The sequence below is a fragment of the Hydra viridissima genome, unplaced genomic scaffold, assembly GCF_058129835.1.
Source record: "Hydra viridissima isolate aposymbiotic clone 2 unplaced genomic scaffold, HvirCarnegie_v1 scaffold_2, whole genome shotgun sequence".
Classification (NCBI taxonomy): Eukaryota; Metazoa; Cnidaria; class Hydrozoa; order Anthoathecata; family Hydridae; genus Hydra; species Hydra viridissima.
Window position 1 is genome coordinate 9,684,463 of NW_028324301.1, and position 23,006 is coordinate 9,707,468.

At 30.2% G+C, this 23,006-nt stretch overlaps 1 protein-coding gene and 1 long non-coding RNA gene across 3 annotated transcripts; both read right to left on the minus strand.

Annotated features, from left to right (window-relative positions):
• Window positions 1-362: 362 nt before the first annotated feature.
• On the minus strand, window positions 363-2,648 carry LOC149891827 (uncharacterized). The gene is made up of 2 exons (XR_016450281.1): window positions 944-2,648; window positions 363-682 (listed from the first exon to the last, which is right to left on the minus strand). It is a non-coding gene; the product is annotated as an uncharacterized LOC149891827 (long non-coding RNA).
• Window positions 2,649-2,916: 268 nt separating this feature from the next.
• Window positions 2,917-21,957, minus strand: LOC145191494 (ankyrin repeat domain-containing protein 17-like). Of its 2 annotated transcripts, XM_090080498.1 has the most exons (29): window positions 21,632-21,957; window positions 18,780-18,915; window positions 17,642-17,794; window positions 16,000-16,131; window positions 15,462-15,863; window positions 14,836-14,930; window positions 14,526-14,573; window positions 14,085-14,206; window positions 13,904-13,971; window positions 13,576-13,767; window positions 13,170-13,367; window positions 12,843-12,970; window positions 10,100-11,063; window positions 9,722-9,940; window positions 9,335-9,623; window positions 8,623-8,728; window positions 8,435-8,542; window positions 8,049-8,286; window positions 7,768-7,964; window positions 7,197-7,512; window positions 6,906-7,110; window positions 5,896-6,144; window positions 5,640-5,807; window positions 4,492-5,540; window positions 4,152-4,363; window positions 3,967-4,038; window positions 3,512-3,763; window positions 3,309-3,349; window positions 2,917-3,219 (listed from the first exon to the last, which is right to left on the minus strand). In XM_090080498.1, exons 1-28 carry the CDS (start codon window positions 21,791-21,793, stop codon window positions 3,311-3,313), a joined length of 6,519 nt encoding a protein of 2,172 aa, XP_089936624.1. In that variant the 5' UTR covers window positions 21,794-21,957; the 3' UTR covers window positions 2,917-3,219; window positions 3,309-3,310. The 2 variants fall into 2 exon arrangements, with proteins under 2 accessions (XP_089936624.1, XP_089936623.1); XM_090080497.1 differs by having other exon boundaries at window positions 2,917-3,349; window positions 21,632-21,945.
• Window positions 21,958-23,006: the final 1,049 nt, after the last annotated feature.

The following is a 23,006-nucleotide window of genomic DNA, read 5'->3' on the forward strand; positions in this document are numbered from 1 at the left end:
ATGAGTTTTATTTCTTCCTTTTTATTTTGCTTTAACTATGCATCAAATGTCGCTATGCACACCTGTGTTATGAAAAGTTAGAGACGTTTTTCTAACTGCATTACCATGATTACTAGTACTAAATTCAGCGTCTAATTCTTTTGACCCGGAGAAAATTCGATTATGCTTTTCGATCCGACTCAATCATGAATACTCAAAGATGAATATTACTTTTATTGAATATGAATATTCCAATCATAAGATGAATATTACTTTTTCAAACAACTTCTTAAAGTTAAAGAGATAAGATTAGCAGAACTAAATGCAATATTTATATTAGTTCTTTGTATTCGTTACATGAGCTGCTCGGATGAAAGATTTGCTTTTTTATTATCGTAAAGCATATTTATTAGGTTGAAAATAAAATTTTTTCGTTTCATGAAATAGTTAAGTTCATTACAATCCTCTGAATAAACACAATCAATTTACGATGTAATCACTTCTATTACCAACAACGATTTTTCATTTAGTAAGAAAGAAATGGATCCCATCCTTGTAGAAGTTGATTAACCGCGCCTTGAAGAATTTGCTAATGTCGGCGTTGAGTCTGCAAACATCATCAAACACATATGGCCCGAGAAGGCTATAACCCCAACTTGATGTTCCGAAGAAACCCTCTGGAGTGAGTGATATATACACACCCCTGATATCAAAAATGCAAAAATTAAAATCAAGCTATTTTGTCCGAGAAAATAAAATCATTTTTAAAATTCTCAGTTTTTAACACATTTTTTTGAATGATAGCTTTATATACTTTGCAGTATAAGTAATTCTTTCTATTGAATTATGAAATTTTACCTTTGATTTGATAATAGAAATATGACTTATGAAGTTTTTTTGTCAGCAAAAAATTTTTTTTTTATTTAAATTCACATTTAATTACACAAATTGAATAACTTCTTACTTTTGCATTATTTAAGCGTAAGTAATTTCCATCAAGTCTTTCAAATTGAACTTTAATTTATATCAACCATAAGTATTTTTGTGGTGGCGGATAGTAGAATTTTCAAAATTGTGTTTTTATCGAGTTTCTGGGAAACCGTTGTTGCTCATTTAGTTTGCACATCAAGTGACAACAAAACTCACTAGTTTGAAAATGCTAAATACAAAAAAATTGTTGTACACTGCTAGAATCTTAAAGAGATTCAAAATGCGATCTTGACACAGAGACAAATATACTCAGAACATCTTGTCAAGCTAGGGTTGGATAATGGTGGTGGCTTTTTCAAAATCAGTCTGGGCATTCAGAGCTCAATACAAAAAGTCCCATTCCATGCCCAGCAAAAAGACCTTGACTTGCCAAACTGCAACAGACAGTAGTGTAAAACGACAGCTTCTTGTTGCAGTTGCTGAAGATGTACCAGAAAATTATGATAATGTCAAGAAACTTTTGACCTTGATCTGTCCTGAAAATGCTCCATTTGTTGTGTCATGACCTGAAATTGGCAAACATTCTCTGTGGTTTGCAGTCACATACAAGTAGTCACCCATGTACATGGTGTGACACTGACTCGCGAAATTTGGAAAATTTTGGAAATCTTCGTACATTTGAATCACTTCGAATTTGCTTTGAAGCTCCGGAACATCAAGTTGGGGTTACAGATTTCTCGGGCCATATGTGCACAGTTCTTCTCTGACATGTGATATTAAATGGCACGGAAAAGGTGACAATCGCTTAAAGCGATGTCTGGAGAATAAGGCGGGTGTAGTGAAATCTTCCATCCCATCTCTATTAGCTTAAGATTTATCGATCTTGCCGTGTGTGAAGTCTTCTGGTGTTGTGACCGCGTTTAAGTGACTTTCTGCCTGAGTCTTTCCAGTTTTTGACAATAATAGTCAGTCGTCTTGGTGGGGTTGGGAGGAAGAAGCTTGAAATGCACGATACCACACACATTCCACCACACTGACATGACCTTCCTTTGGTGAGGATCTACTTTAAGCTCTGGTTCTGCCCAATCTTCAGCGTTAACCCACTGACACTTTTGTGCGTGGTCTACATAATGTAAACTTCTCATCGCCAGTAATTGATATAACTAGTCAAAACATCGCTTTTTGGAGAGCAAGAATGTGTAGTAAAGTTAGTGCAGCACTGATGTACGAGAACATCGGAGTGTGGAGGCAATACAGCGGTTACTAAATCTTCGATTCTCCTCTACCAGTTCGCACAACTTCAGTTGGACAACCAGACCTTGGACAGTCCTTGAGTTCGAAGTCATTGGCACAAAAACGTTGAAAGGAAATTTGACAAGTGCGTTCGGTAGTACTGCTTTAACCTAGGGCTTGGCATATGTTGTGTTCGGCCTCACCGGCGGAAATACCGAGCTGGAACTCATGTAAGATGCAGTGTCGAAAATGGGATTTCTGATCTCATTTTTAAAACTAAGTGAATTACGCTTACTATGTAAGCAAGCATAGTTGCATGAAATTTTTAGAAAATCTTGTACCGTTGATGCGTTAAAACAAAAGTGCTAGAACATTCTAGAAAATCATAGAACTTTCTTTTTTCTAATGAGATCCATTTGTAACGGTGCAAGTGCGAAAGAACTTTCTTTCCAAGCCAATATTATTGCTGATATAGATTTTTGTGATCATTCTAATTTTTAACAGCTAAAATTAGAAATTAGTTGATTATCACATTTCAAAGATCTTGAAAGCCGCGTAAACAAAACCTTTTTGGCTAAATTGCTCTTGTCATAGGGTCACGTCATCGAAATATAGAGTTAATAAAATTTTGCACCGCTCCAAAAATGTACTAAGCATTTATTTTGATGACGTGACCCTATGATTAGAGAAATGTAAAATCTGGCAAGAACTGACTCAGTAAGAAATTTCACAAAACACAAAACTTGCTAGCAACATAAAAATTAAAAGAAGCCGTTATGTTTTGTTATTTTTATTTATATATAGCAACATAACATATAATACCAAGACATTATTTGACATCGAAGTGTAATCGTGTGGCATAGGCTTTAATTAAAATTATATTACAAACTTTCAAGTCTTGTGAAAAACAAGAAAATATCGCGAGAAAAAGAAATATACACAAAAATCAAGTTTGAGTTTACTAGCGAAGAAATGAAACAAGAAACAACATAAATTTAAAGGATGAATTCCTAAATAAAGCCTTTGATCACGGATCAACGTAAAACTAATGTGAATCATCGAGAAGCAAACATATATCTACAAATAAAAATTTTTCGTAGAACTTTTGTATTATCCTTCATTTTTTAATTCTTTCAAGTTTAAAAAAATTGAGGTTCTAAGCTTACTATCATTGATCTATTTGATTACTCCAAGGTTGCCAAGTATTCTAAAGATATACATTTAACAGAGCAATTACACAATAATAAGCAATTATATATATATATATATATATATATATATATATATATATATATATATATATATATATATATATATATATATATATATATATATATATAAGTATATCTTTTAAGTAATAATTGCTTACCATAAGTTGGGGTCCATGAAATTGCAAACCACTTTGCATTCCGACTGACGATCTAAACTCAGGACGCAGCATAGGATGAACCAAACCATTTATAGGTAATTGAGAGGGTTTCCACATCGGTTCTGATTGTAACGAATTCATCACATGATGCTGTATGGGATGGACACCATTGGATCCGGGTCGCACTTGATGAGGATGAGATCCATTAGAGTACAGCTGATGCAGACTATTGAGAAGTTTCATTCGAGGTTCCTGAACGATTAAAAGTTATAATAAAGTTATAAAACTTATATAATGAACTTGGGAAATGCTTGAATAAAGCACATAGCGGAATTCTTTAAACTTTATCTTTATCATTTTTATTATTAACAATCAGAATTATACTATTACTACTATCACATTTTATTGAAATTATAACTATTAATATTTTGTCACTAGCTGTAGAAACAAAATACCTTTGGTAGACCGATATCAGCATAATCTTGTTCGGACATTAATAATAACGCATCAAGGTCAATTTCGTTTTTCTAAAGTTAAATCTTCTCTTAGAAAAAATTGATTTTCAAAGTAGAATTAAAAATAGTGAGATATTCTGTAATGAAGAAGATTAAAATCATAAAGAATACTTATTTGGATTTACTTGAAATAAAATTAGGTGGTTGGAAAGAGACAAACTTTCCAGAAGGCTTTGAAGGGTTTCAGTATTTTCAAGTTTATCGTCATTTGCTGAAATTCCATTTGCTTTGGTTGTATGCTCACGAATCCACCCTGATGGTGTGTGTGTAGATTGTGTCCATGGTGGTTTTGCAGGTGGATATTCAAAATGCCACAACCGCTGATCGTTCTCCGTGCCTAAAACAAAAATAAGAAAATACTAAAAACCCTGATTAAGTGAACCTCAGACTTTTTACCTGCAATACACTATGAAAAAAATAAAATTCCGAAAAAAATAAAAAAAAATTCCGATTATACATTCATACCTTGGAGTAAAGAAGGCAATTCGTTAAAACCAAGAAGCGGGTTGGAGGTGGATTTTTTATTCCCTCTTTCACTACCAATTGGGTTTAAGTGTGGTTTCTCCTCAGGAGGTGGAGGAGGAGGGGGAGGAGAGATTGACTGGTTAGAAATAGGAGATATAGAGGGAGTCCTAGAATGTCCCATTAAAGAAGAATCTTGTGAAGAGTTCTGGGAGATTGAATTGGGACGAAACTGATCTCTTGAAAAGCTAGAAGTTATGCTAGTGGGGGATGTTGAAAATGTTGTCACTACAGCAAGAGTACCTGATGTAAGCTTACCACGATCTTGATATTCATTCCAAATCATTGGACTGCGCTGTGTAGCAACTTGTGATAATAAATTATCTAATGTTGAATGGAGAGTAGCAGTTACTGATTCAACTGTGTTAGTGGACGATATTGATTGAGATTGTTGAATAGATGTACTTGATGGACGATTACTACCAATTGGTTTTGGTAGTGCTTTTGACAGGTCTGAAATAATTGCTGCTGAGCTTGTAACTTTTGTTGATAATGATGTAGGTGATTTCAAAACATTAGCTCTAGTTTTTGTTGAAGTAGTAAAGGTTGATGGCATGACTGGTTGGCAATTAATACCATTTTCCACTTTTCGAAACCTTGGGGGTTCTTCTCTTTCTCGCCCATGAAGTGTTAGACCTGATTTTCCATTATGAAAGGGGAAGTCTTTTGATGGAGCTAAATCAGAACGTTCCAGATTGTTTTTGTTAATTGGTGATATGGCTTGATTTAGTTGATTAGTGGCATTTTGAGTAGAAGCATTAGGTAAAGGTAGAGGTGATGACATTTGTCTCTGAGTAGCATGTTTGATTCCAGGCTTTTGAGTATTTAAAGACTTGGACAAAATTGAGGAATGACTTGAAAACAAAACATTGTTTTCAAATTTTGAAAGAATTTTAGATGTTGATGGTAAAATTTCGGAAACATCATCCTCAGGGTTATCTATTAAAGACTGAATTAGATTTGAAGCTTGGCGAGTAGACTGTTGAGTACCTCTATAAAAAGAATATTTTTGTTATTAGAAATTTGAAATGGATTTAAAAATTAGAAAATTCAAAAATAAATGTTATCTAAAAAACTAAATAAAAACATGCTTGATTGTGACCATGCAATCTCCATTTGGTTTTTTCCTATTTGTATCAATATCGATGAGAGCTCCAGTATGTTCTCGAATTGCATTGACATTGCAACCACCTCTACCAATTACTCGTGATATTAAACAAGCTGGGATAAGAATCTTCTTAGACCGTGATTGTGGAGCACTTAAATTAAGTTGAAAAAAAAATTTTTTTTGAAGACCAAATCAATATGAAAAAGTAACATAAAATCTAGAAAAAACTAAAAAAAAACCTTCTAGTAACTTCCTTCCAACCATCTTCAGCTCTCCTATTCTTTTTAGGGCTGGCAGCATTGAGTGGAGTTATAGCACTTGATGTTACTATTGCACATTGTGCAGCAGCAGCAGCCATTGTGGCAGCAACCTCTTCACCAATAGGTAACTTAGATTTAGATGCTTTTGTAGTACTTCTAGTGATAATAGATGTAGCTACAGCTATTGTGACTTGAGCAGCAGTGGCTGCGCTTACCGTTTCAAGAGGCCTGTAACATTAATAGAAAAAAAAAGTTATGTAAATTTTTCAAACTCCATTGCCTAAACTCTTGCTAAATAACAAACCAAAATGATATAATAACATTTCTTTGATACAATTACTTAAATCTATTCAAAGTTACAAGAGGTGCAGTTTTTAGTATTAAGGTTCACAGATAAAATAAATCAGCATGATATAAGAAATTTTACTATCTGTGGGGATTATAAACTTATAATCCATAAATTTACAAATAAAAAGGTTTATAATTTATAATCCATAAATTCTTTTCATAATTAACAATTCATAAATGATATTTATAATTTATTAGCAAGTTAAATTCATTCAATTTAAGAAATAATTTTGCAACCAAATTTTACCAGTAATAAGAAATAATTTTGCAACTAAATTTTATCAGTACTAAGAAATAATTTTGCAACCAAATTTTACCAGTAATAAGAAATAATTTTGCATAAATATTTTTACCAGTAATAAGAAATAATTAATAACAGTAGGTTGCATATCTTATTATGGTTTTAAAATAATGAATTAGTGTATAAGTTTAAAAACGTTCTAGTTGGCAGGTTAAAATTTTCATCAGAGAAATCAATTTTAAAGTATTCAACAAAAAAAAAAAATCTGGAGTTTGGCAAGGAGCATAAGATAAATGTTTCAAATTCTCTCCACCTTAAGTAAATCAAAAAAACATTCTGAACCCTTAACAACTTTTGTTTTTGTTAAAGAATATCTTTATTAAATTTCATAAAAACATACTTAATTGAAGAAACCATTTGTGCAGCAGTTGTGATTGCAAGATTTGTAAGAGCATCAAGATCAAAGTTTTGTAATTGCTCGCATTCATCTTCTTTGTCAGTACTTTCATTTCTCTTTAAACGGTTCTTTTTTTCTTTCTTTTTGCATTTCAGTTGTTTTTGTGATTTAAGTTTTAATTCAGCAGTGGATAAATCTGGACGATCATCTATAAAAAAAAAAGCAATAGGTTATCATTACAAAACAAGTCACAGTTTAGATTCTTAAATACAGCTTAAGAAAAATTTGACAAACCATTTATGATTATTGGTGTCCTGTCATTTCCTGTACAAAATGGGAAGCTTATGTGATCAAGAGTAGCATCTGGATCTTCATCTTGCTCATCCTCATCATGATCTTCATTAGTTTCTTTACTGCCACACTTTTTCTTCTTTTTCAGTTTCTTCTTATCTCTTTTTTTCTGAGCAGCAATCTTTCTCCGCTCCTCTTTTTTCTTTTCATGATCAAGCTCTTCTAACAATATCGATGCATTTTTATTTGCTTCAGCTTCTTGACGTTTTTTTGCAGCATTGATGATTTCATAACACTCTTGAAGTTTTACTTGTAACTCCTAAATAAGGATCAACCATCTCGTTTTAATATTCCAGATGTTTAAACTTGAAAATTATAGCATTTAAAAAATTATTATTATCTAGTTATGTAAGATCAAGAAAATAATTATTAACAACACTTGTTTATTATTTTTTCAATCCTTAATCAAGTTTAACTTTTTTAAATTTAAAACAATCATAAAAAAATTCTTAACTTTTGTAAATTACAAGTCTGCATCAAGACGTTTACTATAATTAATTTTAAAAAAAGATACCTTATCAGATACAGTTTGTATGTAACGCTTACAATCTGATTCTGCAGGGAACTGAGAGACATGTTTTACTAACCACTTAACAACTTTTACATGACCTTTACGAAATGCAGCCATGAGACACGAAACGCCACGGTTGTCAACTGCATTTACATCAGCATAATCACGGGCTAGCAAAGTCACTACATCGATATGACCACCTACACAAGTACAAACAAACTTACAATTTAAACTTTAAATTTCTTTTGTAATTCTTTAACATATATAATTAGTTAAAAGAATACCATTAGCTGATAACCACAAAGGTGTACATCCTTTTTTGTTTCGTACATCTACAGCAGCACCAACAATAATCAGCAATTCAACAAATTTGTAGTGACCTTTATCAGCAGCTATTGTTAAAGCAGTATCTCTGGAAGATGGAACAGGTTGTGCATTAACATCAGCCCCTCGATCAATAAGGACTCGGCCAACATCCACATAACCACCTGAGGCAGCTTCCATTAATGGTGTAAGACCAGTCTACATAATAAAAAAAAAAAGTAAAGAAAACTTATAAATTATTCAACAGCTACTTGTAATTAATGTTTATAGACCTTTTTATATCTAAAATTTTAACATAACAAAAGTAGTTTATTTTTAAAAAAAAAATTATTGCAATTCATGGTGCCTTAGCTCTGTGTTCAACATTTGCTTTTCTATCCAAAAGTAGACCAACAACTTCTGTCCTTCCTTGAAAGCATGCCAAAGTTAAAGCTGTGTTTCGGTTTGTCTCAATCTAGTAAAATAACATTTTTAAATAAAAAATGTTGAGTGTAAACAAAGATTTCTTCTTAAAATTCACAAATTTTTATTTACCTGTGCATTTACATCAGAGCCTCTGTCAAGTAAAAGTTTAACAGCAGCAACATGGCCATTCATAGCTGCAAGCATGAGAGGAGATATTCCAAGTTTACTTCCTGTCCTAATTGATGATATAATTTTGTTTTAAGCAATCTTCTTAACCCTTAATTACTTGCTTGGAGTCTAATGGATCCTAAACACTTGTTAAAAAAAAGCCTCTTAATCAATATTGATTTTAAAGTGTTTAGGGTTGAACTGGATTTTTTAATGATTTTAAAGTGTTTGGGGTCCATTAGACCACATGCGAGTAATTAAGGGTTAAAAGAATAAAAAAAAGATCCTGATACAATATAAAATAAAAATGAACTTATGTCAATTTATAAAAAGTTTAGATTTTTCAGCTCTCAACCAAAACAAGTGGCAATTTAATATTTTATTAATCACAATCTAAAGTGGGCAAATAGAAAAACAATAATGACTTGAATGAAAAATTTAAATAATCAATCAGTGAATATTTTTAAAAGTAAAAAAAAAAATTTTTTTAATCTAGGAAATTTTATCTTAAGATTTCAACAAGTTCATCTAATCCAGTTTAAACAAGAGTGAAGGCCAAGGTATACAAAAAAATATAAATTAAACAACTTTAAAAATCTATTTTTTTTTTTTTTGCTTAAAACATTTAAAAATGTAAGGTAAGCAAAAGCATAACTATATCTTATACAAAAACCTTGAATTAATTTCAGCTCCGTGATTTAAAAGCAGTTTAATGATCCCAACATATCCTCCTGATGCTGCCAGACTCAGCGGAGTGTAATCAGAAACATTACGGTGTTCATAGTGGGCATTCGACATCAACAAAAGTTCAACCACTTCTTGACGACCACTTGAGCAAGCAAGTGATAAAGCAGTATCTTTTGTACGCTCAGATTGTGCCTCGATGTCTGCACCATGCTCAAGGAGTATGTGACAGGTACTAACATGACCAGCTGTGGCTGCAAGTATTAATGGCGTACAACCTGTTAAGAATGAAAAGTAAGATTTTAAGATTAGAGATAGCTGTTATGAGCATAAAACTTTTAGCTTCATAATGACTGAGTAAAGCTAATTCCCATACCTTTCTTATCTCGATGTTCAATGCTAGCCCCTCTGGCTAGTAGGAGCTGGACAAGTTCATCATGTCCTCCAGCACAGGCAATTGTCAATGCAGTATCATGATTGCTCTCAGTTGCTTGATTAATGTCAACTGTGGGAATTAATGGTGTAATGACAGACTGCAAAGGAGCAGCAACTGTACTTTGGCATATTGATGGTGGACTACACTCCCCAATTGGCTCTGTGATATCATATCAGAATCAAGGTTTATAATAGAAAAAGTGATTTAAAATGTCAAGAAGTAAACAAATTTCATTTTAAATACAGAACAATAGATTTATTATTAAAACACAAAGTTAGTATTGATAAGGGTAATATTTAGAAAATGGATATTACAAACCTTCTCTTGTCACAGCTGACATTGAACTTAGGGGGACATGTCTTGAGCTGTTTGTTACGACTCCAGAGTCCATGTCATCTTCTTCCAAAGGAAAAGGAGCAGGAGGAAGTGTTATTTCTCCTAAATTAACTAGTTCTAGGTTATGGGCTGCAGCAAAATTTTGTAATGCATTTAGTTGATGAACACTGTTTGTAAGTTTTTGAATCATTGATATTGTATCCTCTGTTTGAACACCTGTTGAAGCAATCATACGACCAGCACTTGTTACTACAGCTGTTGTTGTATCTGAAGGAGAAGGCGTACAAACTTCTGATTGTGTTGTGAAACTATTAACATGAGGATCTATAGCTGGAAATGATATATTTGCTGAAATACCTGCAATATTTTCAATTACTGTTGTGTTATTAGAAAATTGTTGTTCTTGCTGGATTGTTGTCAATGATGAAGAAAAAGAAAGAGCTTGAGCTAACGACTGCAAGTCAGCAGGTGTTAAATTTGCCAAAGAAAGTGAATTTGGTAGAGAAATAGGTATGTTAGGCAAATACATATCTGAGGGTGACGTGCTAACATCTATATCTGCAGTAAATGGCTCACCATCATATATTGGGCTATGTAGGTTTTGATAGCTGTGACTTGGAAGTGAATTAGTTTGAATAACAGGAGGAACAAATGTGCAGTTATGGTTAAAGCAATCTGGTGACAATGGGTGTTGTGAAGTCAGGGGCATTTGTAAATGAGAGCATTGAAAAGGACATTCATGTTGGTGTAGGTGGTGAAGATGGTCAGAGCATATGTGATAAGAAGAGTTACTTGCTTGACCAGAAGATGATACTGGAGAAGGATAACCTGCATGAGTAGAATTATCAGATGGAAGGTAGTTTTGGTGATGAACTGCATCAATAAGTAAACAAGCCACATTTGTATGGCCTCCTTTTGCAGCTTCAATTAGCATGCTTGAATTGTCCTAAAAAAAAATAAAAAAATATAATTTTTAGAAGTAGAAAGACATGATACCACCAATATTGGTGCATCTCTTGTTAACAACCAAGGGGGAATTTCATAACAAATATTAGCCTGCTTATTATCAAAATTTTTTAATTTTAAAGTTATTATTAGCCAAACTTTGTATTTAACATTTTTAACATGCTAAGCTATTACTAACTTAAATATTGATAAAAATTAACGATACACTTTTACACACTGATAATTATCAACTTAAATTAATTATCTTTATCAAATGACCCCTTATTGTTATTTTTTAATCAACTAAAATTTAAAATTAACAAATTTCTCTTTACCTAAAACTAATAAACTCTAAAATCATAAGTTTTAGTTACTTTTGGTTAAACTCCTCTTTAAAAAAAGGAAAAATTTTAAACAATTGCTAAATAAATAATGATTTTTATGGATATGGTGTCATTCTTACTAGGTATATTCAGAAAAACACAGAAAAAAAAATGTTGTAGGGTTATTCAGAAAAAAATGGAAAAAAAAAATGAGTAGAGCCCACTAGGGACTCACTGAAGTTATTTCAATTATTCAATTCTCCAAAGGTTTATTCTGTCTTTTTGCCATGAATCTTGCATGGAGTATTTTCTGATGGATGAAATCCTTAACCTTAATGAAAAAAACATGATTTGAAAAAATGTTTTGTCACAATAGTGACACTGCTAAGAAGCTGTACAGTCTACAGAGGAATTAGAGTGATAATTATCTTCTGGAGCAGCAGATGAATGACCAAGATATAATGAAAAAACTCAATTTCTTCAAAGATGATTAGGAGTCTGTTTCCATTATTAAAAGACAATACTGGCTGGTTTTTGAGATGCTTAGGCATGGAAATACAAAAGCATAAAGACTCTACTTGAGTTAATCTAATTATATTTGGAATTTGAAGCTGCTATTTAGGAAAATTTAAAATAGTAAATGTTTTTGATTTAATTGCCCTAATCTTATGACTGTATTGAGAAAGCATTCAAATGAGATACTTCTTAACACACAAAGCATACTCTGAGTGGAGAAATAGCAGGTATTTATTCTTTTTACTAATATGATTAAAATGAATAGAACAGGTAGAACAAATGTAGATTATAAAAAAAGTTTAACTTGCTAAGTTACTATTTGCTGTTTGTGAAGGTTTGTCCTGATCTATTTGCTCCTGTTTTCATGTAAATGACTCTGCAATAAATCTCCAGTATGCAGTGAGTTATGAATGCATATTCAAGTTAATTATCTTAATATATGATTCAAGAAGTCTAGCAAGGCTATTAGTAAATTTTGAAGATCATTTCTAGTTGACTATCTGGTCACCAAGAAACAATTTTGTATTACTTAACCATCTAAAAAGCTTATGAATCTTTGCACATGAAGTAAAGAAATTGCCAAAATCCACTTGTATCAGGCGACCATTTGGGTAGACTTAATTCTCAGATAGCAATTGCTGAGGATCGAGAGTTAAGTGCTAAATCAACTATTTTCTATCAATGGCTTCTTCAGTAAAAGCAGCCATTTTGAAATCTGACTCTTATTCTTCTGCTGTTTCATTTATTTTTTCAGGAAAAAAAAAAACAGATCTTCATTATTTTAATATTTTTTATTTTCTTCTTTGTATTTTCTTATGTATTAAAGTCTGGTTTTGACCAGTAAACATTTTTTTAAATTTCTTAAGTCTTATATGATTGTTTTAATCACTCATGAATATTAATGCCAAAAACATTTTAAGCACAGCTTCTATAAGCCTTACCTTAAGCTTCATGCTTGGACTTGCTCCTCTTGCCAACAATAATTCTACAACTGCAGCATGACCACCTGCACAAGCCAAAGAGAGTACTGAATGCTCATTTCCGCTTGTCTTGCGATTCACATCAGCACCTATATTTATAAAAAATTTATAAAATATAAACAAGTTTACATCATTTAAATGCTTAAAAAATACACTTAAAGGTGTGTTTACACCCTTTAATTATCTAAAGTACAGACTAAATTTATATAGCAAGTAGTGTCAAGGTATTTTTTAAAACTTAAAACTTAAGCTGAGCTAACAATACCTGAAAGCTCCTTTTTAACTAACCTTGACTTATAAGATATCCTACAGTGCACAGGTGACCAGCTCGAGCAGCCTTCATAAGAGGAGTTCGACCACCTTCAGATTCATGTTCAATGTTTGCACCATAATGAATGAGAACTTCAGCAACATCAGTATGGCCATTCTCAGCAGCATATGTTAAAGCAGCATCACCAGTGGCAGTTGTAGCATTTACTTTGCTTCCTTTAATTAGATATATTTTAACATCTTTAAAAATTAAATTCATTAAGTATAATTCTTATATAAACTAAAATCTGGTAGACTTTAGAACAGAAGTAATTGAAAATTTCAGCATTCTGTGAAAAACTCTAAACATAAGAAATATCTTGATTGAAAAGCTAATAACATAAATATTCTTTTAGGTTTGTCTTTTTATTACAGATAATTATACCATGCTCAAGAAGGAGCTTTACAAGTTCAACGTGTCCTTCAGTAGCAGCTTCCATTAATGGTGTTGATGCTCCTAATTCTATATTTGCACCACACTCCAGTAAATATAAAACAACATCTTGAAATCCTCCACAACATGCTAATGTTAATGCAGTTTCTAGTGTTTCTTCAGTTTGTGCATTAATATTGGCCCCTAAATAAAGATTTTTATAAACTATTTTAAAACCATGACATTTAGTATCATTTCAAGTTTTCATTAACACTTAAAACAAATCAAAAACAAAGGAGCAAAGACTAAGACATATAGCTGACTAAAGAAAAAGACTAACCATGCTCTCGAAGTAATACAACCATAGGAAGATAACCTTCTCTAGATGCTTCCATCAATGGAGTGTAGCTAAAAATTAAAATTTCATAACTTTTTTTAAAAACAAAAAAAAGTAATTTGTAATGAGTCACCTGACCCACAAAAATTAGCTTTTAAAAAAAATCAACTTCATTGTATTTTACCCTTCATCGTTAACTTCCTCAAGATTAGCTTTATGTTCAATGAGAAGCTGTGCTAGTTCAACATGACTTCCACATGCAGCTAGTGTTAAAGGAGACTCAAAGCTATCAGCTGGCATGTTGACCTTGAAACAAAAAGACAACTCTTTTGTTCAATTTTATCATTTTTTGTGTCAGAGATAGAAAAATAGTGCTGCTTTAACTTTATTAAATTGACAAAATAAAAAATTTGGATATTTTTTAGTATACAACATGGATATCCTCTATTAGTGATGCTAATTAATTGCTAATTAATTAAAACTCCAGTTAATATTCAAGAATGTTTATAAACATAAATATTGATTGTTCTGAAAAGATCTAAAGGTTTTAAACATTAATGAATGAGTGCATAGTAGATCTTCTAATATCAATCATTATGTACATCTTTAGATTTTTAAAAGCTACCTGTGCTCCATGGTTTAATAATAAGCGTGCAACTTCAACATGGCCATCCTATTAAATATATTTTGCATTATTACTATTATATTTGAAAAAATTAATAGACATTCAGTAGCTCAGTGGTATTCTCATAAAATAAATTTTTTTAAATGTATTTTTATAAGAATTAAAATAATGTAAAAGACAAAAAAAGAATCAAAAGTGAGTAACCGTTTGAGATTTGTAACATCTTTAGTTTTATTTATGATATATTTTATAATAGATTTATTTATAATATATTATGAGTTACTACTGCAAAATATTTTTCAACTCTTACCATTGATGCTTCCATCAAAGCTGTATGCATTTCATCTGTCTTGTGTTCTTGATCTGCTCCTCTTTCAAGAAGTAAAGAAACCATTTCAACATGTCCTAAGACATTTTAAAAATTAGAATTTAAAAGGAAAAGGAATTATAATTTAGTATATCAAGTACAAACTTATTTACCAGGGACAAAATTTAAAGTAGCAAAGCAACTCATCATGATTTCTTACTTTGAAACCATAAGTTTCTTTGAAAGAATATAAATTGGAAAATTTTCACAACACATTCCACAAAGTTTTAATTGATATATTTTTATATATCAATTAATATTTGTGAAAGGTTTTGTGAATACTTAACTCTAAAAAGTTACAACCATATTTAAATAGATAAGATTGAAATAATAAAGATTGAAAGATTAATTAACGAAATCTTGTAAATATTTATAACTTAAAATATTTCTAAGCACATTAAAGCTCTACATAAAATGGTTGTAAATATAAGCAATTAGGCATATGAGTGCTTAGTTATGCCATTGTAAGTATTTAATTATAAGTCAAAAAATATAGAGTATGATTTAAATCTTTTTACTAAAGAAAGAGAGCAGGTCATTTAAATAGCACTTTAGAAAAAAGTAGAAACCTTTATAGCATGCTAGTGTTAAAGCACTTTCTTTAAATTCACTAGAATGTGTATTTATCCCAGCACCATTGTCTAAAAGTAATTTAGCTACTTTATTATGACCACCACTTGCAGCTTCCATCAAGGGTGTGTGACCATTTTCATTTTGATGCTCTAAATCTGCATTATGCTGAATCAATGCTTGAACAACATCATCATAACCACTACAACTAGCATAATGAAGAGCTGTGTTTCCAGAGGAAGATTGAGCATTGACATTTGCTCCATGCTGCAACAACAATTGAACTATATCAACAAAACCACCACTTGCTGCTTCCATTAATGGTGTACAGTCACCTTTAACCCCTCTATCTTCAATATTGGCATTCATAACAAGAAGAACCTGAACAAGCTCATAGTAGCCTGAAAGAAAAATATTAGATACATTACACCACCAAAGTAAAACTATGAAGACAAAGACAGTGAAAACCGCTATGGTTTTTAAGGTTATTTTTTTAAGAAAAAAATTATATTTTTAAGAATAAAAACTAAATATTACCTGCAGAACATGCCAAAGAAAGCAAACTTTCTCCTTCTTCAGTTGGTTCATGAACACTGCGACCTTCATCAAGTAGCTTACGCACAGCTGTTATGTCACCTTCAATGCAAGCCTCCACAAGACTTCTTGTTCCTTAAAATAAAAATTCTTTTACAGATTGATGTACTGACCTCATTGCAAACTAAATGTAAAAAACAAAACAATTATTGAATAAATACAATTATAATAACATTTTATAAAAAAATAAAACAATATTGAATTACCAGTATATACCAGTGTATAGGACAATCTGGTGTATAAGTTGACCTCCTTTTTTTAGTTAAAGAGCAGTATATTCTTTTATAACTGAGGATATATTTTCCATAAATGACTATTTTTGTCTGCTAGCATCTTTAAGAAACATTTTCACAATAAAAAATTAGAAAACTCTTGCTTTAAAACATTTTTTTACAATGCTTTTACAATCAAGCCAAATTGTCCTCTATTTGCTAACAAGTTATTTGATTGCCATAAATTACCAAAAAGTTTACATCTTCTAGCCTCAGAAATATAATTATTGTCTTTCAAAATGGCATTCCTTTGCACTGTAAAATTAGATATGGAATCTTCCTGTATTAACTTTATTACAATATCATCAGACTTTACTTGCTTTACATGCTTTCTTTAAACAAAGAAACTGAGATTACATGTTCTTTAACCAATGAAATTAAAAAACTGAGATTACATGCTTTCTTTAACCAATGAAATATTGCTTATAAATAGACTATTTTCACAGTACCTTCAGCTGAAAAGGTTTTTTCTCCTGGAATAGTCCAGGATGTTCAATTCGTCATTGATTGTTCATGAATGCTTTGTTTAAACAAAAATCAAATGGTTTAACACTGGTAAAACATCTTGCTAATGCTGTTATATCAGGTGTGACAACCATTTTTAGTTTCAAAAGAGTAAAGTCCCATAGTAGCAGAACTTTTTGGGGGAGTCAACCAAGACATAGACACCTTTCTAATCTATTGCTAGGTAATTATTTTTTTCATACATCTTTTGTCATGTATTAATTTTTTTTTTTTGAAATATTTTTTTGCTTATTTTAAATGAACTTAATTTTGTACCATCAGCTATGAAAGTTAAGACTGCTGTAAACCAATTTCTTTTTATGCCCAGTAGTTTTACTAATATAGATTTTTTTATCTTTTGTGTTTAGAGTTTTTGAGGTTCTCTGGAGAATGATATTATTGATATTAAAAAAAATCTTCAATATGAAAAAAACTCTTCAATATGATTTCTCATGCTAAACAGCAACTTTATTTGAAGCTAATTTGAATGGCATATTAGTTAAAATAACTTGTCATTGCTTTAAAATTAAATTTTACTTATTACAACTTACTTATTATACTTTTACTATCTAGCTAAGTAATTTAATCAAATAAAGATTTTGAAATGTTTATTTAAAAAATTAAAAATATTTGAATTGATGTGTAAGACTCTTTGGTATTTACATGACTTATACACACATTCCAAAAGAATAATTTTTTTCTTAAAATGCATATATATTATATGTTCAGCGCTTGGTGAAATACCAAACAAAATCAAAATCACAAAATGCAGAGACCTTGTTAAAATGTTAAAATTTTCTTTTTTTTACCTTGCGCATTATTTTGGGTTGTTGTATTATTTCCAGATTGTGATCTCATTCTTGTTAAAGCTGCTGCAGCCTCATCCAAAGCACTGCTAACAGAAGATGTTAACCTCCTCAACACTTCTGGATCAGTGAAAGCTTTTCCGTCAGTTGCAACTCCTGACAAATAATTCAGTAAGTATCATAAAACTGCTGGAAAAAGGTCATTACTATTACAATCTTTTATTTAAGTTTTATTGTTGCAGTTAACTACATTGTTTTTAGTTTGTTTTCTATATGAAAAATGGAAGTGTAAGAGTTAAACCTGAGGATCTCTAGATTTGGGAGTCATTCTATTCATTTTGCACTACAAAATTATTTGTATCATATCCACTATGTATCTTAGCATATTCACTATGTATTTTAGCAGATTTTTTGGAATTTGATAATCAGGGCTATTAAAAAATTTTGAATTTAATAATAAAGTGTTTTGAATAAGCTTACAAACTTAAATTTTTTTTTTTTTTTGCAATCTTTAAATATTTTAACTTAATGAAAATCACAATCAATCATATTTTGCCAATATTACAAAAACAAAAAAAAACCCTAAAATGTATTCAAATATTAAAACACACTTAACATAGTGACAGGCATTTATAAAAAAAAAACATTAAAAAAAAATTATCCAACAGAACATTTGTTGGGCTTTCAAAACTCTAAGATTGTTGAACTTGTCAGATTCTAAAAGCTTAAAAAATCTTTCAATTGCTAGACTTAATTTAATTCTTGAAAATGCTTTTTAAATCTGAATTTAATGGTGTAAGTTTTTAAAAGTCAAGAAAAACTCTAAGTTAAATGGTGTTCAAAAATGGGAAAAAAGTTTAACTGCAAATTTGGTTATGATATCTCCAAGGCTTCTAAATTGTGCTTTTTGTTGTGCAAAATGAAACGGTATATGGGAATCATCATTATTAGCAATTCTTCAGCTTTTGTGGAAGGTAAATGCTGGAGAATTTTATAAACAGCCTATTTACAGCTTGTTTAACAGCCATATTCAAAATGGTAAATAAGGTTCTTAAGAAAATGTATGAACAAACTATTTAACAATCTGGAAACTTTTTTTAACTATCCCTTTAAAAAAACAGCCATTGTTAAACATTTATACCTGCTGCTTCTAGTAAAGCTTCAAGACGAGCTTGTGTTTCAGGGCCAACCAACGTTAAATTGGATAAGTCTTGATTAATATTATTTTCTGCAAGACGCAGTCTTGAAATTTCATTCTGGTGATCAAAACTTTTTATCTAAATAATAACAAATAGATAATAATAGTTTATAAATACAATGATACTTTGCTATATATTGCAAACCAAGTAAAAAAAACCAAAAATATCAAAGCATATTTAAAAAAGACTTTTAGTAACCTCCTATTCAGAGTTTTAAAAATAGTTCGTAATAGGAGGATGCAAAAAATTGGCATGAATAAGTGTTTTTCCCTAACTAAAGGAAAAAGCTGCTAGAAATAGAAAAAACCTTTAGGCAATTTAAAAAAGTATGACAACATCATAAAGAAATGGCTATTGAATGAGTTAAAATATCATTTAAAAAATTGTGCCCATAAATATGGTAGGAACTAAGAACGCATAAGATATATTCTAAAAGAGAGAAATCAGAACAAATTATTTGAACTGTGATGATAAATTTTGAAACTCTTATTAGGAATTTATTAGTAAAAACTCTTCATATTGAACAAAACATAAATGATCTTGAAAATGCAGCAGGAAATGCCATAGTATTACTTGTCAATCTTTTTCACATTTCTAAGCATATTGTTACTTATCACTGTTATATTGTTGTTGTTTTTATAGCCTCCTCACTTATTCTACACTTTCCAAGAGTTCAAGAAAACTTCAAACTGTTTCTCAATATGAATTCTAAAGTGCATTTAGAAAATATTTTTTATTGATAAGTAAATGAAGACTGTTTGACCTAATAAATACCGCAGGACTAGTACCTTTGCAATTCAATTCTTGTTGATTAAACAACCAATTAACTAACATTTTCATTAACTTTAGGAATCTCCTTTGCAAATATTCTCTCATTCTAAATCAACCTCAAATTTATATTTTCAACTATTTATTTTACTACTTTTATTATATACTACTTTCACTTAACTTTTAATGGCTAAATAAAATTATCAAATTTAAAGTAATAAAGTAAGATTTGGAAAGAATTAAATATCATATATCTGGTTAAAAATAAGCTTTTGATGTTCAAAGTTTTATTTTTTTATTTTTTTGACTTATAAAACCTTACTTAAAAAAAAGGAAGCAGTAAGTCTAAAAAACTTTTTTGATGTTTTAAAAAATACTATTTTCATTACAATACATAGTAGAATTAATTGCTTCATATAAAACTCAACATACATTGAAATACAGACACCTGCAGCACTTTTTATGCATTCTGCTCATTTTGTTAGAAAAACACCTTATGTATTCTATTAGCAACAGGCAAATATTTTGCAGTTTAAATTAGAGGAAAAAGGAGTGGAAACAGAGAGAGGAATACTGAAAACATTATGAGTCCATAACTTTTGCATATTCCCTAAATTGTTGTCCTTTTTGTTTTGTACCTTTAAAATGCAATCATATAAAGTGGATTTTAATTTTATCAAAACTACTTGTTTTAGTATTTGTTTAGTAAAGAAACAATTCTTTTTCTACATGTTGGACAGAGTAATTATTTTTATAACAATTGGTAAATTACCTTTTAAATTTATATTTACTTGTTGGTGCATTATGCACGTTATTTATCATTAGAATGTAACTATGTTTTTAGAGATAATTGTTGTTTGTATAAATTAATATATAGTTAAATAATATTTAAATTTTGTACTTCATCATCTGTGTTGTTTATAGCAATTAACTGAATATTAATTTTTAAAAAAGGTTAAATTAAACCTTTGTAACAATTATCAAAATTCTTTTTAAGTTAATATTTTACTAGGTTTATGTTCTTAAAAACAGTAAATTGAACAAAAGCATATCAAACCCTACAAATTAATATTTTTAGTGATACTTTTTCCTATCATTATTCATACATATCTATTTTTATAGATACAAGGTGTTAATACTTTTTATAAACATTATCAGCCACAAACATTGTTTTTTTACTTTTAAACTGACTTTTTACAGTCAAAAATAAGTGAAACTGTAAGATCAAAAAACTTAAAATGAAAAGCTTAAAATATAATTTGTTAAACAGTAATTTTTAAAATATAATTTAAAAATTTTTGAAACTCACAATTACTCTATGTAAAAATAGATACTGGTAGTTAGGAATCAACATAATGTAGATGGGAAAATAGCACAAACAACTTTTGCTTCATATCTAATCTAATATTTTTATCTGTCTTATTTAGTACCTTATCTAAGCCTAAATTTTTTTTTAAATTCAAAATAAAGCTAATCTATACTTTTTACAGCACTTTGTTTTTACAGTTTTGAAAAAAAAGCCTTTATTAATCTTGCATATATTGATACAAACAGTGTACCACTTTTCTTGACCAAAAAAAGATAACATTAAAAAAAGACAACTTCATGAAAAATGTTTCTAACCAACATCTGTTTGCAAATAAAATTTTTAAAAGCTACAATTTTTTTAGCAAGAATAATTTGGATAATAAAAGTTTGTTACTTTTAAAAAGTATTTTTCTTTTTATTATTAAGCTAGAAACTTATTCTACTTGTGTTTTGTTTTGTGTGCCTCTGTGAGTGTCTGTGTGTGTGACTCTGTGAGTGATAGAGAATGAGAAAGAAGGTGTGAAAAAAAAATAGTGATTAATTAACTTTAGCAATTTAAACAAGAAATAAACATAATCAATTACTGTTTTGGTAACTGATGTTTGATGCTGTAGCTAGAAATTATAAATGTATGAGTGAATCATATCTTTATTCTGAGTGTTATCTTTATTCTGAGTGTTACTCTTATATAGCAAAAAGAACATTTCCCAATACTTACTCCAAAAGTTTCATCGTCACTTATACCGTCACTATCATCTTCCTCGGATGAAGAAGACAAACTTGGTGGTGATGGAATAGCCATGTTTCGTAGTTGTGAGCCGATGGTCAGAGTGGCCGCGTTCATTACTGAACTATTTGATAACATACTATCTTTACTCATACTTTAAAAAATATTTCTTCGATAATAAATACTTATTAAGCCGATGAGTTACTAAAAAAATTATCATTTACAGATATTTACATCGTTACTAATGATGTAATTTTTCCTCCGACAAGCGAAATCTTTATTATTTTTGTTCCAGATAAACACGAGGGTATAAACCCAGGGTGTTGAAAATCGCGCAACAATATTTCACGGCAGACTGGGGAAAGTTTACATGTTACGTTATGGAAGCAAGAGCACCTGCCTTAAAACTTTGCTCACATGCCATTGATACCGAACATCAAGTTCGTGATTATAAAATTAGTATGATCCCAAAATCGCCTAACAAAATGAATTATTCAATAAAAAAGTTTTGGTTTATATAAATTTGTAGCTCTATATAAACTCTAGTAAACGAAAATAAACAAAAATGGATCTGTCAGTGAAATTTCACAATTTACTTTCAATAAAACTTTTAATATGGAGAAAACAAATAAATTTTGAAAATTTTGGAGTATATATATCAAACTTAATGCAAAAAAGTAATATTAGCATATCCTACCCCGCAACCCCCTTTTTTCACCCTTAATACCCTCCACTACCACCATCACCACTACCACAAACCCACAAATTAAAATGCGCTTTTTTTTTTAAATAAACTCATTTTTAAGTCACAAAATTACTGAGTATAACTTGAAAGACAAGATACAAAAGTTTTATATGTGAATGAACTGAATGTTAATGTGCATTCATAGAGAAAAGCATGGAGTTTACGAAAACCTTTAGCAAAACAAACTTTTCTCAAAATAGTTTTCTTCAATACGGATTATAATGAGGTTCCTACGTCCTTCAAAGTCCTATTGAGATTTATCTAAAAGTTACCCAATAAGGTTTTACTAAACTTTTCATACTCAGCAGTATTTTTTGAGGATAAGGTGGAAGGAACGGGACAAGTTGCACGCAAATTACCCATATTACTTCGTTTGTGAACAATCTGCTGCACTCCTAGCAGTATATAAAAATTACACTAGTGCTATTAAATTTTCAATAGCAATAATATTTTACAAAGTTAATAGTTCAATATTAGTTTATTTATTAGTTTATTTAATTCGATGTACTATAAATATCAATTAAAAGTGCTATGAAGAGGACTTCCGACTGTACACACATATATTTGTCTCAAAAACTCTGATAGCACCTTTTTTGTCAATCTACTCTTTTGATAAAACCC

Bases quoted from the DNA above. Each gene is read 5' to 3' on its own strand.
- LOC145191494 (XM_090080498.1), bottom strand. From the start codon at position 21,793: ATGAGTAAAGATAGTATGTTATCAAATAGTTCAGTAATGAACGCGGCC. The intron at 14,574-14,835 runs GTAAGAGTTGAA...TATATTTAATAG, and splicing joins CTTTGATGGAAGCATCAATG to GATGGCCATGTTGAAGTTGC. The intron at 8,543-8,622 runs GTAAATAAAAAT...TTATTTTACTAG, and splicing joins GCTCTGATGTAAATGCACAG to ATTGAGACAAACCGAAACAC.